At 38.5% G+C, this 17,505-nt stretch overlaps 1 protein-coding gene across 1 annotated transcript; it reads right to left on the bottom strand.

The window, feature by feature from the left end:
* Window positions 1-6,382: 6,382 nt before the first annotated feature.
* LOC126824090 (uncharacterized) lies at window positions 6,383-14,069 on the bottom strand. The gene is made up of 5 exons (XM_050553277.2): window positions 13,532-14,069; window positions 11,758-11,954; window positions 10,765-10,925; window positions 8,023-8,207; window positions 6,383-7,416 (listed from the first exon to the last, which is right to left on the bottom strand). Exons 1-5 carry the CDS (start codon window positions 13,905-13,907, stop codon window positions 7,367-7,369), a joined length of 969 nt encoding a protein of 322 aa, XP_050409234.1. The 5' UTR covers window positions 13,908-14,069; the 3' UTR covers window positions 6,383-7,366.
* Window positions 14,070-17,505: the final 3,436 nt, after the last annotated feature.

Here is a 17,505-nt window from a genome sequence, read left to right as displayed (position 1 = left end):
TATTGTGTCGATCCACTGCTAAATACCCCTACGCGCAGGCGAATTATCGAAATAACATAAAATTTTGTTACAAATGACGCTGAAAAGCATTATGGTATACGATTCGTGTACCAATGGCAAAATGTTTATTTTGTCTTAAATATTGGATATCAGAAGCCCATCTGTTTCCGGTAAGATTATAACATCAATGTTGATTTAAATTGACATATAATTTGTGTTTTCAATGTCAAAGAATTTGGACGATATTGAATTAGAGACTTAGCTACTTTAATGTAATGTGAAGGTATATAAAGTGATTGATATTGAATTTAAAACAAATCTCATTTTGGTTTGAATATTATAGGAAATATTGAATTAGAGGTTTAGCTCCTTTAAATTGAACATCATAATCAAAATAATATCAGAATTACCGCTACCAAATTATTGGAAATCCAAACTGACCTGTTTCCAGAAGAAAGAAACAGAGAGAGAAATAGGGTTTAACGTCCACTTGATACAAACTAGGTCATTTCGGGAGTAACACATGGTTCAATTTTATTTCAATAATTCGCTTGCGTGTAGAGTCTTTAGCAGTGGGAGGAAACCGAAGGACCAGGAGAAAACCCACGAGGTTGGATGTTTAGAGAGGAACGTTTTGTATTCGCTCTAATTATATTCCATTAGAGATTGCCACACTTCTGATATTTTAGCCACTCAACAAAATATTTCGAACATGTTTTACTCGCTGTTTATTGTTTATCTGCCAGAAACGCTCAAACAAAATCCCGAGATATACATACATGTAATTCACTGATCAAAGAATTATAGGAGATAAACACTTCCTGATGGGAATTTAGGGCCGCGTCATTGTGCAATAGTCATGTCCTGAGATCATTAGGGCCTCAAGGTTCTGTTTCTTGTTTTAGTTATTAACAAAAAATCACCAATATATAAGGAGAAAATGAGAAAAAACAACAGATTTAGAAGTGGGGTAACAGACATAATCCTTTAGTGGCATTTAGCGTCTGGAAATATAATAGAACTAACACAGTTATACGGGAGAACAACCACTTGTTTATTATACACACAAGCACAACTTTCGATAAGACTCCTCTTAAAGATACGTTCCCAGAAAAGTATTTATCGGATGGTTATTTCCAATAAAATTATGGCAATTTTGGTATATATGGAAAGTAGAGATATCCAATCTTACTAGAAAAATACTGGATTCTCTGAAAAACACTCATGGAGCGTATACAGGACAAAAATGTAAGGGTTCCCCTAATCGACAGCCGGACGATTAGGAATAGGGCAGCGGTTAATCAAAGAACTTAATTAGGATTCAATATTTGTAATAAATAGTCGGCGATTAAAGACAACACTGTATTGTGTATGCGATGAATTCTCCTCCGACTTCGCAACCGTTGTTAGGTACCGAGAGAGGTAAGTCACGTGACACAAACAAGACCTCTTTTGATCGATTTTTTATAGCAGGGGTATTCCTTGGCAATTACAATGTTTTGAGAAGGATTTGAAGCAAAATTATGATAAATTAATTCGTTTGAATATGTTTTTAGTCCAAATGTGTATATCATCAAATCACCCAGTTTGTACGCGGGAATGTATCTTTAACCTTATCAATTACATACGTTGCAGTATCTGGGGGTGCAAGGGAGAGAGAAAGAGAGACACATCATGCGAATTACAAACATTCGGATAAATTTGTCATCTTTATAATATTTTAGAATATTGAAAGGGACTATTATAGAAAAGGAATAACTATATTTCATATTAGAAACTTCATTGTGGAGAGTGTAACCACTTGAAAATCGCAATCAGAGAGAGAGAGAGAGAGAGAGAGAGAGGGTCTAGCTCGACACAAATTAGGTCATTTCGGGACTAACACATGGTTCAATTTTATTTTTATAATTCGCTTGCGCGTAGGGGTCTTTAGCAGTGGGGGAATAGTAAATTACATTTAAGATTAGTTGATATGCAATTTGATTACGATTTAGGGGGGTGGGGTGAATGGCCGAATGGTTAGCGCGTGCGCGTTGTATCATAAGATCTGTCATTGAGTCAACTGGCGTGGTTACGATTCCCCGAATGTACGTGGCAAGGAGTCGGGTCGTATGTCCAACTCCGGTCCCCCCACCCCACCCCACACTGCTAAAGACCCCCTACGCGAATGCGAATTATTGAAATGTTAACCAGCGCCTAGTGGACGACTTAACCAACAGTTGTGGACGACTTAACCAACGCATTGTGGACGACTTAACCAACGGTTGTGGACGACTTAACCAACGCCTTGTAGACGACTTAACCAACGCCTTGTGGACGACTTAACCAACAGTTGTGGACGACTTAACCAACGCCTTGTGAACGACTTAACCAACGGTTGTGGACGACTTAACTGTGGAAGACTTTGCTTGGAAATAACCACCCTACGAAACAGTGGCATATATCTTTATAGATTTTATACTACCAACTAAATTAGTTGATTGAAACAAAAACTACACAATGAAAAGATCAACTTCCTCAAAAGTTATATTATTGGTTACTATAGACAAAACAAGCTACAATGAGTTTGCTGTTTGTGTTGATGTTTATTGTATATTTTCTAGTTTTAGCTATTACGTAATACGGGTGTTGGCGTTTAAAGATCATCTTCGAAAACCGATAATTTCGTCAAATTTACCTCGATCAAAATGGATTGCATCCTTTGTGTGATCATCCCCATTAAAGTAGTACGGTTGACAGATATTATTACGCAGTGATCTAATTTAAAGGGGTGTTAATTGACCAATCTAAACGTATCATTAAAGGAGCTATGTATGCAGTTTAAAAATAAACAAAAACTGAAAGTAGTTTATTAATCTCAATATTTAGGAGAGCGATTTAGCTCATTTGCAGGAGTCTTTAATGACTCCCGCGAAGGAAAGTCAAGGTGCATTGAGAGGAGTAGGAGTGGAGGAGCAGGAACGTAAGCGCACCTTAAAGGAGCTAAATCGCTAATCTTTGGGACCTAGAAATTAACACAATGGGTCGTAACGCATATAATAATGTAATATGAATGTATATAAACTGATTTACATTCAATCGTTTCCGTTTTTACTCTAATTTCAAATGGATTAGTTATGTTCGGCGAAATACGCGAGAAGTCTCAATCGAAGGGCAATCTCTAGCGTCTGGTTATTCCAGTCTACATAGGTAGTATTTATTGCGCATGCTTCCCAGATAAGAATATGACGACACCATTTGACGTGACTTGTGGAATATGTCTAGTCTCGTTCTTTGAGTCCCTTGTTACAAATGGCACTGAAACGCATTCTGGTATACGACTCGTGCACTGATGGTAAATTTTTAATTTGTCTTAAATATTGGATATCAGAATCCCAATTTTTTCTGGTAAGAACCCATCACCAGTGTTGATTTAAATTGACAAATAATTCGTGTTTTCAATGACGTAGACCGCGGTTGATATTGAGTTAGATACTTAGCTACTTAAGTTCAGGGGTGGGGGGCGGTGGGTGGATGGCCGAATGGTTAGCACGTGCGCGCTGTATCATAAGGTCTGTCATTGAGTCAACTGGCGTGGTTTCGATGGCCTGTCCATCCTTGTGGGTTTTCTCCTGATCTTTTGGTTTCCTCCCACTGCTAAAGACCCCTACGCACAAGCGAATTATTGAAATAAAATTGAACCATGTGTTAGTCTCGAAATGTCCTAGTTTGTGTCGAGTGGACGTTAAACCCACATCTCTCTCCTTCTCCCCCCCCCCCTCTCTCTCTCTCCATGTCTCTTTATACTCATTACAATATTCAATACACCACAATTCGTTTCTTTTCTGCTTTTTTACACGACGGAAATTATGTCATATTTAGATCCCTCGACATCCTCTAACACAGATATATTTGTTATACTTGAAGTACTCCAGTAAGTTAACGTTCTATAATACCAATATCGTCGTCACCGGAGAATAACGGTTCCGCTACGAAAACTATTTAGAGGATTAATTGACGCTTTTGTAACCTAACCAGTCTTGATAAACAAAGAGAAAATTCAAAGGTAATTTAACGAAGCATCCCAGTATTGTAATTGATTTATATAAAATATAATAATCTGAGCCTAGTCGACTATAACTCTTTAATTAGTAGAGAAAAATATAATCAAGGCAAAAAGGGCTTTATGTAGTCTCTATCATTCAGAGACATCTTCTACAAATGACTAGGAGGTTCTGGGTGTCCGAGACTATAGTCCATTGGGGGAATAAGGAAACAAAAGATTATCGGAATGACGTAAATATTTTTAGATAACAATATAATCAAATTACATTTTTACACACATGGATGTCGGCGAAAAAAAGGTCTAGATAACATAAATCGAACACATTTCCAATAAAAATTAAATGCACTGGAAGTTTTGCACTAATTAGATACATTATTTACTACCTAGCTTTGTTTGTCATCGACAATACATTATTAATGGTACATAAAAGAGCCAAGTTTTATTTGCGTATTAAAATAGGGGTGCGGGGATTTTCTCGGATTGTGTGTGTGTGTGTGTGTGGGGGGGGGGGGGTCCCGGGTGTTGGTGGAGAGATGTTATGTTTCCGGGCTACCACGCATCCAACTGAAGTCGGCCAAATCAAACTCTCATTGGATCATTTACGTATTACACCAATTGGTACACGAGAATCATATAGCGAACAGGGAGTAGGCAGGTGGGGGTGGGGTTCTGTCATTGAGTCAAGTGGTGTGGTTTCGATTCCGCGTTTGTACGTGACAAGGAGAAGGATCGCCTCTCGAAAATTGTGTGTTTTCTCCGGATCCTCCGGCTTTCCCACATTGCTAAGACCATATTGAACCATATGTTAGTTCCGAAATGACCTAATTAGTGTTGAGTGGACGTTAAACCCCGTTTCACTCTCTCTTTCCTATATCGACGAAATCAAATGAACTCGAATGGGGTTTAATGAGGTGCTAATAGACTCAATTTCTTTGTTACAGAGAGAGAGAGAGAGAGAGAGAGAGAGAGAGAGAGAGAGAGAAATGGGGTTTAACGTCCATTCGACACAAACCAAGTCATGTCGGGTCTAACACATGGTACAATTTTATTTCAATAATTCGCAGTGGGAGGAAACCGGAGGACCCGGAGAAAACCCACGAGGTTGGATAGGCGGCCCTACTCATTGTCACATACAACCGGGGAATCGAAACCACGCCTGCTGACTCAATGACAGACCGTATGATACAGCGTGCATGTTCTAATCATTCGCCCCTCCCCCCTTTGTTAGCACTGCGTATGCTAAACCATAGCAATGGCAGATATATGAGCACCGTCATCTGTAAATATTTTTTAGTTTTTAAGTAGACCTACTAAATACTGTAATGTATATCATGTAAGCCTAATGGGGCTCCACGGTGGCTAAGTGAGTAAGACGTTTGCTCGCTAAACTGGGACCCCATGTTTCATTGGGGTTTTCCGGCGTGGTTACTCCTTGTCAATGATGCATGACGGAGACCCTGGCTGTGGAAAAACGTATAATCGTTCGGATGGGACTAACATCTGAGGTAATGTGTACACATTGATGTGCACGTAAAATATCCTTTAGCAGTTGGAATTCGATATAACCGTAGCGCCGCTGTCCGGGCAAAATTCCCCCATAGCACACTGTATATAGTGTGTGCCCCTCTTCATTAGTCGGAGCAGAACAGTACTGCATTAATTAAAATAGCACAGTCTCGAGCTAAACTGGATACAGAGTTAAACCGCCAACCTGGATTCTTCTCGGTCAACACCATGGTTCGCCCTGAACGCAAGGATTCGCAGTGAACATCATGAATCACCGTAAAAGCAATGATTCGCCGTGAACACCATGAATCACCGTAAACGCCATGATTCGCCGTGAACATCATGATTTGCCGTGAACGCAAGGATTCACCGTGAACGCAAGGATTCGACGTCATGGTTCGCCATGAAAGCAAGGATTCGCCGTGAACACCGTGAATCACCGTAAAAGCAATGATTCGCCGTGAACACCATGAATCGCCAGAAACGCCATGATTCGCCGTGAACATCATGAATCGCCGTGAACACCATGATTCGAAACGATTAAAGGTAACTATTTATTATATTTTGGTACACAATTAGAAAAATACAACTCAACACTTCAACGTCATATTTAAGACTTGAATAAAATGGAAATTAGCGTCTAGGCGAATTGTGGGTCGCGGTGGTTCAGTAAGAAAGGCGTACAGGAGATCCTGTGTTCGATCCCGGTGTTTGCTTAGAAACATCATCTGGCATACCCCCCCCCCCCCTGTCTGTTTTGTAAGACGCAGGCCCTGGTAAAGGACAGCGTATAGTCGTTAGGACGGGGCGAAAAACCGAGGTCCCGTGCACGTAAAAGATCCCTTGACAGTTGGAATTCGAAATGAGAGTAGGCCACAGTGCCTACTAAAGAAGTATAGGAGCCCTACAGATATTCAGCATTTTTGATTTTGAAGTTATCACCTTCCCCTTTTTCACATAAAAAAATGTGTGAACATGATATAGCCTAGGCTACAGTTTATCTAGTGGGTGTTTTTTTTTTAAAATTTGACGAGAAGTATTGTTGCAATGAGTGGATGAACACTGTCGATATTCAGCGTTCTGTGACCTACCGTTCCAGAGTTACCGTGTAAACATGATAGAAGTTACAGTTTTTAAAGCGGAAATTGCACATTTTCAAGTTATATTTTTAAAATGTATTAAAATAAAGCCTTAAAATAGATGGTATCCATAAACAGTTCTACCTTGTTAAAGAATAATCCTATTAATCCAATAATTCGCTATTGCCAGCTGAGAAATTGGCAAAAATATCATTTTTAACTTCAAATTCCAACGTTAGAAAATGGCTGCCCCATGTTGTCAATAGCAAAACAGGGGAGGTAATTGTGTTTTTATTTCCTGTGTCATAGATTTTTAAGGGTGGGAAATAATGCCCATGATCGTATTATGTGATTTGATAACCTATTGAGCAAAAGACATAGAAATAATTATGTTTTGACTTTCTTAGAAAATTTGAAATTCTCGCTTTAACATATTTCCTTTTCAAGCTTGTGAACACGATAATTGTTTGTGAAGAAAATTATCCAAACTAATCTATTCACTTGATTTGATGTTAAAAGTTGTCTATTTCTTTCAAAATCTTTCAACAGGTTTGTAAAGCGCATTTGAGCACCTATAGTGAATTGTGCGCTATAAAATGTTCATAATAATAATAATAATAGTAATAATATCAGTGTAGTTTGTCTTGTCCGCAGGTTTGTCTTGTCCACGGGTTTGTCTAGTTAGTTTTTGTTTGTGTGATGTGCGGTCCTCCTGGCCTTAGTGTTAAACTGGTACTCAACTCTTCAGCTTGATGAACACCGCCATAACGTCAGCTTTAAGTACATCTGAAAAACAAAATTACAAATTTGCTTTAAAAAAATAACCCATATTTACAAACAAAACATATCAGCCTTATGAAATTATATGGGCCCCCATCTTTTAGTGTAAAATGCCCCCCCCCCCCCACCCTGGCAAGGGACAGCCTATAGTGGTTCGGATGGGACGAGAAAACTGGGCCCCGTGCACCAAGTATATTGTACACGTAAAATATCCCTCGGCAGTTTGAATTCGATATAAAAGTATCCCGACCGGGGAAGATTACCCTTATATCACACTGTACAGCGTATGGCCGTCTTCATTAGCCCAGTCGGAGCAGAATAGTAGGACGCTAAACCCTCTCTTTTATTATACAGTATTTGTTATATCACAATAAGTCCTGGAACAATCTGATTAAAATACAGATCTATATTTCGTTTCGTTTTTTTATACTTTCGATGACCTACACTACATAAAGATCTGACCGGTTGTAGCGATAGGTCGCGTCACAGGTCATACGAGCGGCTTTTGACCCTATGCCGTCAGACATTTGATTAACCAATCAGCATTGATGTTACTAGTGGATTACCCACAGATTGGTCCTGGATTGAACAATGTTATATTTTGTTTCTAACCTGTTGAGTCCATTGACACCTTGGTATTCTTGCTGCTGTAGAGGAAAGCAGGTAACGGTCCTGACTCCTTATCAAAGCTACAAAAGTTCTTCTCGACATCAATAATCACCACCCACCCGTTGATGATACCACACTCTAACTTGTTACCACTTCCTTCACTCACAAAGAAATGACGGTTTAGTTGTCTGAAAAACAAAATAGATTCCATTAACACGATTGGGGATTATAAGGTGTTGTCTGGGTAGTTTTCGGGTAAATTTTAAAAGAGGGGTTCACTGGTCCGCGGGTGTACTAGTGGCGGATGGTTTAGTTGCCTGAAAAAACAAAATGGATTCCATTAACCCTTGTCTCAATAGTTTTTGGGTAAATTTTAATGGCGGACAAATATGATAGGGGTCTGTGGCAGTGGCTGGAGGACCCAGATAACACGCACGTGGTCGAACAGGAAACCCCACCTCGTGTTACGTATAAGCAGTGAATCGAAACCACGCCACTTAAAGATGGGTTCCCGCGTACAAACTGGGTGATTGTATATGGACTAAAAACATATTCAAACTAATTAATTTGTGATAATCTTGCTTCAAATCCTTCTCAAACATTGTAATTGCGAAGGAATGTCCTGCTATAAAAATTCGATCAAACCGGGTCACGTTTACGTCACGTGACTTACCTCTCTTGGCAGTCAGAGGAGAATTCATTACATACATAAGACGATGCTGTTTTTAAGCGCTTACTATTTATTACAAATATCGAATCCTAATTAAATTCTCGGATTATCCACTACCCGCGTCTTTTTCCGTCATTTTTATCCCAGAAAGTGATGTACGTCTATTTCTTCATAAAGTTCATCAACGTGTACATCAAGCGCTCAATGTTCGCGTGTGACCTTTGAAATCACGCGTGCAGAATTTCCTAATCGTCGGGCTGTTGATTAGGGGAACCCTTACATTTTTGTCCTGTATACGCTCCATGGTTATTTTTCTATAAACTATAACACATACTTATGGAAGAACAATTACTGATTTATTTGGGCGACGTTTCGAAGAGTATTCGCTCAACGTTTTCAAGCAAGTACAGTAACAAATGTGTAGAGCAATTATATATAGACAAGCAATAACAACAATTCAGAAACCATGCATGACAACAACAAGATCAAACGATTAAAAAACAACATGATCAAATGGTCATTTATGTAATTATCCTTTGTAAACAGTTAAGTGTCTCTTGTACTTATCCTAGGAATAAATGTATGTGTGAGTCTGTCGGAAGGAAGAATGTTGGACTATCATTAGGTGTGCTATGTTGTGTGGATTTTAATACTAATATTTTGTAATTCACTTAAATATGACTTAACCATTTAATCCCTATGTAGCTCACTACTCCTCTGATGTTTTCGTAACATGTATGGCTTCCCTTTTGTTTGGTTTAATGGTATGTTTACCCCTATTATCAGTCCTTTATTATTCCCTTGATGTACCCTCACCTAGCCAATCACATCATGTATGGTTTCTCATTTGTCATGATTGGTTGTCCAATTAAAATTATTTACCCCTATAATCCGTCATATGTATATTGCCTTTGATCATGTTGTTTTTTAATCCTTTGATCTTGTTGTTGTCATGCATGGTTTCAGAATTGTTGTTATTGCTTGTCTATATATAATTGCTCTACACATTTGTTACTGTACTTGCTTGAAAACGCTGAGAGAATACTCTTCGAAACGTCGCCCAAATAAATCAGTAATTGTTCTTCCATAAGTATGTGTTATAGTTTATTGCTCTATCCAGTTACTAAATGCCTCTAAAAGATCGTTATTTTTCTAGTAAGATTGGACATCTCTGCTTTCCATATATACCCAAATTACCATACTTTTATTGGAAATAACCACCCGATAAATACTTTTCTGGGAACCCATCTTTAACTCATTGACAGACCATATAATAATCTAAAGCACACGTGTTTAATCAACCAACGCCAATTCATGTCTCGGCAAAATAGACCCATAAAAAGATTTTATCGAATTTCAAAACAAAAGAATTTATACATTACACCCAGTAGTAACTTTGCTGTCCATGCGAGAATAAACTTTTCACTCCACGAATGATTTAATTCTGTTCAGTAATTACAAAGATGTCATGAAGTGGAAATTTTGGTTAGCAAGCCAGCTGCAAGATCATATATTTTCAATTTCGAGAATGAATGAATGAAATGGGGTTTAACGTCCTACTTTTCTGCCACTAATGAAGAAGGGCATATGTCATACAGTGTGATAATATCGCTCAACTACACCTGGAATTCATATGAACTTTCTCGACCAACACCGGGAGAAAACCCGAGACCTCCAGTTTAGCAAACCAGCGTCTTACTCGCTTAGCCACCGCGGCTCAAGATTGACACGGGAGACCCTTTTGTTAATGAGCGAGTACCGTCATATATTTCCTTTTCGAGAAGAAATGAAATAAAATGAAATGTGGTTTAACGTCCTACTGTTCTGCTCCTGACCGGGCTAATGAAGACGGGCATACACCATACAGTGTGCTATGAGGGGAATTTTTCCCGGACAGCGGAACTACGGCCTACTCATATATCGAATTCCAATTGCCAAGGGATCTTTTACGAGCACGCCAATGTGGACACGGGATCCCGGTTTTTCATCCTGTCTATACGCTGCCAATGGATCTTTTACGTGCACGCCAATATGTACACGGGACCTCGGTTTTCGATTTTCGAGTAGGATCTTACCCTGTCATACTAAAGTGAAATGGCTCAGCTGTTTTAAGATCTGTCCATCGACTGTTGTCCAGTAGACGGTCCCAGCTATACCAGTTATCTTTAGTTGAACCTGTTCCATTAAACGTCATTGATACAACTTCATCGCCATTGTCATAAAAATTAAACCGAACCTAAAAAAGAATAAATTTAAAAAATTGCATGAATTTGAATGAAATTTGCAGTAACCGCGACCGCAATTAATATCCATTATCTAAGATTCAGATAAAAGGCTGACCGTTCTAGCTATAAAATGAAATGAAATACAATGGGATTTAACGTCCTACTATTCTGCTCAGATTGGGCTAATGGAAACGGGTATACGCCTTACAGTGTGCCATAAGGGAAATTTTGCCCGGGCAGCGGCAAATATAGAATTCTAACTGCCAAGGGATTTTTTACGTACATGTCAGTTTTTCGTTCCACCCGAACGACTAGACAGCTGTTCTTGTCAGGCTCTCCGTCCTGCACCACTGACAAGGGTAAACCACGAAGGAAAATCCCGATAATCTTTCTCGACCAATGCAGGGATCGAACAACCGAGCCAGCGTCTTATTCAATGAGCCACAGTGCCTCCCTGTTCTAGCTATAATTATCATAGAAATTAGACCGAACCTGATACGAAATGAGCCACAGCGCCTCCCTGTTCTGGCTATAATTATCATAGAAATTAGACCGAACCTGATACGAAATGATTGAAACATCGAACTTTTAATATAATTAAAGATGCATTATGTAAGATTCAGATAAAGAGCTGACCGATCTTGTTATACTAATTTAAAAATAGGTAATGAAAACTAAATATAGAAAATTTCTGTTGAATTATTTTATTCTGAGCGAGGTTATAAATGACTTAATAAGTCTCAATTGTCAAGTATCATTGCTATGATAATAAATGAGGTCTCGATTTTACATTTAAACGTTCAATGGCAGATATTGTCTACGAACTATATATAATCTACGAACCTTATCAATATCAGTTGAGTCCCATTTATCCAGCCAGCTAGATCTGTAGTGATAAGAACAATTTCCAGTGACAGAGTAACAAGACGGGTCCGTATCTTTGGGATTATTTTTGAGACCAGTGTTGGCCCAAACATCTTTAATCTTGTCCACAATCCCATTCATCCCACGGAATGCCAGGATCCAATCTCCATCGACAACTGATTAGAAAAAAAAACATCATTTGATTTTATAAAATAAATTTATTAGAAATTAAATTAGATGTATGTTTGAAAACCCTTCATTAGATACACGGAACTATTTTCGTGGGTTTTTTTCTAGGTAGATTAAAAGAATTTCATATGGATTTGAAACGCACAGCGAGATACAATTCATGTGGTTTTCAAGAGTAACACAGTGTAAATTGGTAGTGGTTTCCAAGCATACCACGGGACAAATTGCATGTGGTTTCCTAGCGTAACATGGGGGTTATTCCATGTCAAGTGGGTCAATTTTCAGAAATTTGGGAAATCGAACCCCTCGAAAAATTCTGGAAAAAAATATGTTAATGTATATGCAAAAACTAGACACTTTGCAAAATTTGTAGTTTGTAGCTTAAAAATGACTGAGATACGGGCATTTGAGTTTCCATGAGTTACCGATAAGTTTTCGGAACAAAATACGTACCGGTATCAATAATTTACTCGAGTTTGAGATATCTTGTTTTTACCTTTCTAGTAAAGATATACAGCCCAAAATTGGTAGAGAACATTGAGTGTAGATACGCAACTGTAATCCGATGACAGGTGAGTGGTAGGGTTCGCATGCTACTTGGCCATGAAAACCGAAAACAATTGTATATTTTCTGGATTTTGTAGTGCTCCAGTAGTTACAAGATAATAGATATAGACCAACATTTTGGCCTATCCAGAGATTGCCGATAGTACTACATACGAAACATAGTTACGAGAACGCATCAGTCTTCACTAGATTCCCAGATTATTGGCCTCGACTATGGTTTTAGACACAAATTTTCGAAAATTGCCTCGTATTTTCGAGCCAAAGGAACCCGGTAGATAAGTACCTAAAATTCTGAAACTTGTTGCAATTATAATTTGTACTAATAACTCCAACATATATTAAAGCCATTCTTGTCCCCTGCAATCTCGATATTTTTTAAGTTTTTTTCAAAATGTGTGGTTTGGGTCATTCCATGTCAATTATCACCCAATGAGTTAAACCATACCCACTTCGATTTTGCTGAAATATGGTTTATATGCTTAATAGGGCTGAAAAAGCTGATATTCCAAATTTTGGGGATTTCAGCCAAAATGGTCGTGGCCGCTAGTTTGTATTTAGTCTGTGTGTATGACAGATGTGAAACGGAGTACTTTTTGGATATGGCGGCCATGTAGTGCAGACATGTATTTTCGAAGTATGAAGTAAATGGATCTCTGTGTGCAGATTGGCAGTTGGCCCCGGGCGTCATCAAACCTCTGTACGCCATCTATATCTATTTTATGGTCAGTGCTAAATGATAAGGCCAGCTCCAGTTTTGTCAAGGTAGCTGCATGCCAGCTCAAGTTTTGTCAAGGTAGCTGCATGGGATGTAAATAAGGTTAGGGCACGTGATTGTTGGCGAGATTGTAGGTTAGGGTTAGGATAAGCATTGGGGATAGATCCAGGGTTAGGGTTAGGATTTTGATTAGCTTTAGCCCTGTTTACATCTCGTGACCTATGACTAAAAATTGAGCTGGCCTTATCATTTAGCACTAATCCTATTTTATAGTTTTCTTACCGTCCTCGACAACATCATCTACACCATAATAATCCCAATCTGCATCAAAAACTGGTTTGGAACCGAAATCATACACAGTCAAGTTGTACATAACACAAACACCGGTATCTTCTGTAGTAGGTTTATAACCGAAGCTCCGACACTCTTGCGATTGTATGCACAAGTTCGCGCAACGAACCTTTCCAGGATGTGTGCACACGTCATTAACACATGGCGTCATAGTTTGTTGCGCACCTTCAAGTTTTAGTCCAGGTTTCTTGGTATATATTAAACTCATAGTATTTGGTCCAAGTCTAATTGGATTGCTACCTTCGGAAATGGAGACGATAATACAAACATACAACAGTATATTTACAATATTAATAAAAGTCGCCATCTCTGATTTTAATCTACCTCACCGTAGATTACCATAAAGTAAATTATATTAATATCCCGTTTATATAAGACATTAAAATTGCGATTCCAACTGGGTCGGGTTGAACTAAACTAAAGTTTTCATCCTTCGTTTATCCGCTCTCTCACATCATCTGAAAAGAAACCCCAGACATCCTGTAAATAACGAAGATTATTGGATGCATACACACGCTTATCTTTCTCTACTGGGCGAATGGTTGCATTCTATTCTAACTTGTCCAATGATTACAATACTTAGAAGAGATTGGCCTCTCTAATATTAATAAAAGTCCTTTCTATTGGTCGGTCGATTTTGATAGAGACGGGAGCGTGTCATTAAACTGGAATACTAGTTGAAAAGATACCATGATTGTTAAATATCGCGTGAGAAAAATGGGGTTTAACGTATCCTACGTACAAATGAAATGAAATGAAATGAAATGGGGTTTAACGTCCTACTGTTCTGCTCCTAACCTGGGCTAATGAAGACGGGCATACGCCATACAGTGTGCTATGAGGGAAATTTTGCCCGGGCAGCGGCACTACGGCCTACTCTTATATCGAATTCCAACTGCCAAGGGATCTTTTACGTGCACGCCAATGTGTACACGGGACCTCGGTTTTTCGTCCCATCCGAACGACTAGACAGCTTTCCTTGTCAGCCCCTCCGTCCTGCATCACTGACAAGGGAGAACCACGCCGGAAAATCTGGATGAACTTTCTCGGCCAATGCAGGGATCGAACACCCGACCTCCAGGCTAGCGAGCTAGCGTCTTACCCACTTAGCCACGTGATCCCCGTATCCTACGTACAAGCGGGGAATCGAAACCCCGCCACTTGACTCAATGACAGTCACTATAATATGATTTTACGTGCACGCGTTCAACTACTCGACCACTCAACAACCCTTGTTAACTAGCACATCGAAGTGATTACATGATTTATTTGGGAAAATAATGATCTTGCTTGCATGATTCAAAGTAGTTAATTCTCTAACTCAGTATCATCCTAAGTCTTCGAAATTAAAAAAACGAATTAATTGTCAATTTAAATCAACATTGATGTTGTGATCTTACGGGGAAAAGACGGTCTTCTGATATCCATTAATTAAGACAAAATAAACATTTTAGCGTTGGTACACGAATCGTGTACCATAATGAGTTTCGGCGTCATTTCAAGAAAATGGCCACTACCGGAACTCGAACTGTTTCTAAATTAATAGACATATTTATTCAACAGTTGATCTATGACGACATATTTTTCTGTGGGCACTTTAAAAAACATCATAAAAGAGTAAACAAGATCAATAGCGAGTCTTTTTTTTGTATATTGGGACTATCTTGTGGTTAAAAAAAACCTCAAATATATGTATATATACTCTTCAAAAAAAAGTAAGGGATATTCAGAAACAATACAAAACTGCGGAAATGCCCTGCTGTTTTTATTAGAGGTAACCAGTGTATGTTAATAACAGGCCAATTGCCTACACACGAACATAAACAATTCATATGGGCGGCTTATCTGACGGTCCGATTTCACTCGCAAAAAGATACACCGTCAAAAGTGAAAATGGACGTTTTTGATTTTTGTCTTAATAATGAGTAATTGCTCCATCAATCCTCAGACATTCGGCAATTCGTCGTGGTATGCTTTTAATCAACCGTCCAGCCACGATTTGAGCCAATCTGACCCACTCCTCTTTCAGTGCAGTGTTGTCGGTTGACGTTGACGTCAAAGCATAGGTATTTGTATTTCAACATCCCCTACTTTTTTTGAAGAGTATATATATACTAACCTTCATCAGCATGAATTAATCCGATGCTACGACATGTACACAGGCATTATTTTGTACTCGACATTATAGAAGTGGGAGTGTGTTACCTGTATTTGGACACCTGTAGGCTGTTTATTAATATTTAATAGACCGAACGAACTATCCTAGGTATCTCAGGTGTATAGCTATTTATCTATAGGGATTATTGTCATGTTAATACGCGTGACCCTATTATTCACCACCTGTCACACAAGATATTAAATTGATTCATTGGCCTATAAAGGCCGTATATTAATATAATATCAATGGAACCGGGCTTAAGGACCCATTGTTCTGCTCCGTCTAAAGAAGACAGTATAATTATTATTATAAGAAATGACCAAACGTTAAAGATACCACGCCACCCACTTGACTCAATGATAAACCTTATGATATAACGTACACGCGCTATACCATTCGCCCCCCCACCCCCACCCCGTGACACACACAAGAAGAGAAGAAGAATAGAAAAGATTAAACCCCGCGGTCTAACACCACTGGGCACATATTACTTACACATGTTTAAATATTAATTATATCGTACCATTTGTTAGTCCCGATGTGACCTAGTCGTGTCCAGTTGATGTTAACCCCCCCCCCCCTCTCTCTCTCTCTAAACCAACTTGATTGACAAGTAAGATTATCACCTCCTTGGGACGTTAAACTCCCCCTTTCCCTCTCTCTTTAAACCAACGTGATTGACAAGAAGATCAGCCTCCTTGGGACGCCCCACCCCACCCCACCACAATATGTACTATTCACAGCAGCACGACATTCCAATAGATTATGTGATTAGCTGAGATAAATGTAGCGTATACATACACAGATTCAGCTGGGTAATTTTCACTTTCCCTAATCTACGGTTAGTCACATGTGACGAAATGGCTTTTGTATGTGTAAATTTGATTAAAGTTACAATTTCATATTTTTAAGTTATATTTTTAAAATGTATTAAAATAAAGCCCCAAAATAGATGGTATCTATAAACAGTCCTACCTTGTTAAAGAATAATCCTATTAATCCTATAATTCACTATTGCCAGTTGAGAAATTGGCAAAAATATAATTTTCATCTTCAAATTCAAACGTTTGAAGATAGCTACTCCATGGTGGAGAATAGAAAACAAGGGAGGTAATTGGGAGGTAATTGTGTTATTATTTCCGGTGTAAATGAGTTTTAAGTGTGAGAATGACACCTATGATCGTATAATAGTGAGTTGACAACCTATTGAGCAAAAGACATAGAAATAATTTTGTTTGACTTTCTTAGAAAATATGAAATTGTAACTTTAAATTATTTCAAATCGGAAATTTATAGGCTTTATGCGACCCGGAGTAGCGGTTGTTGAGATTGGTATTTTCTCTGATCTCACCGCTGTAGACCAATTGCTCCATATCACAATTTTAGACAAAATATTATTGATATTTCATTTATTACAGGCTATATAAAAACATGTGGTCTATGGGTGGCCCAGTGAATATGAAACAGGCTTACTAACCAGTGGTTCGGGTGGCACGAAAGCCCAGGCCTCGAGTTCATAAAGCATTCTCAGATTTAAGCTAAGAATTTACTCAACTTTCAATCGCTGATTATGAGATATATCTTTGATCTAGAAACACAGGACTTTGCATATAGTTTCTTATTGATGTATTAGATATTGTAAAACAATAAACGTTTTATAAAGGGCTATAATTTAGTTAAAGTAAGGCGAACAATTTTGAGTAAATTGTTAATTTAAGTCTAAAATGTTTTGTGAAACCGGAACTCA

Source organism: Patella vulgata, chromosome 6, assembly GCF_932274485.2.
Source record: "Patella vulgata chromosome 6, xgPatVulg1.2, whole genome shotgun sequence".
NCBI lineage: Eukaryota > Metazoa > Mollusca > Gastropoda > Patellidae > Patella > Patella vulgata.
This window is presented reverse-complemented; position numbering and strand designations above follow the sequence as displayed.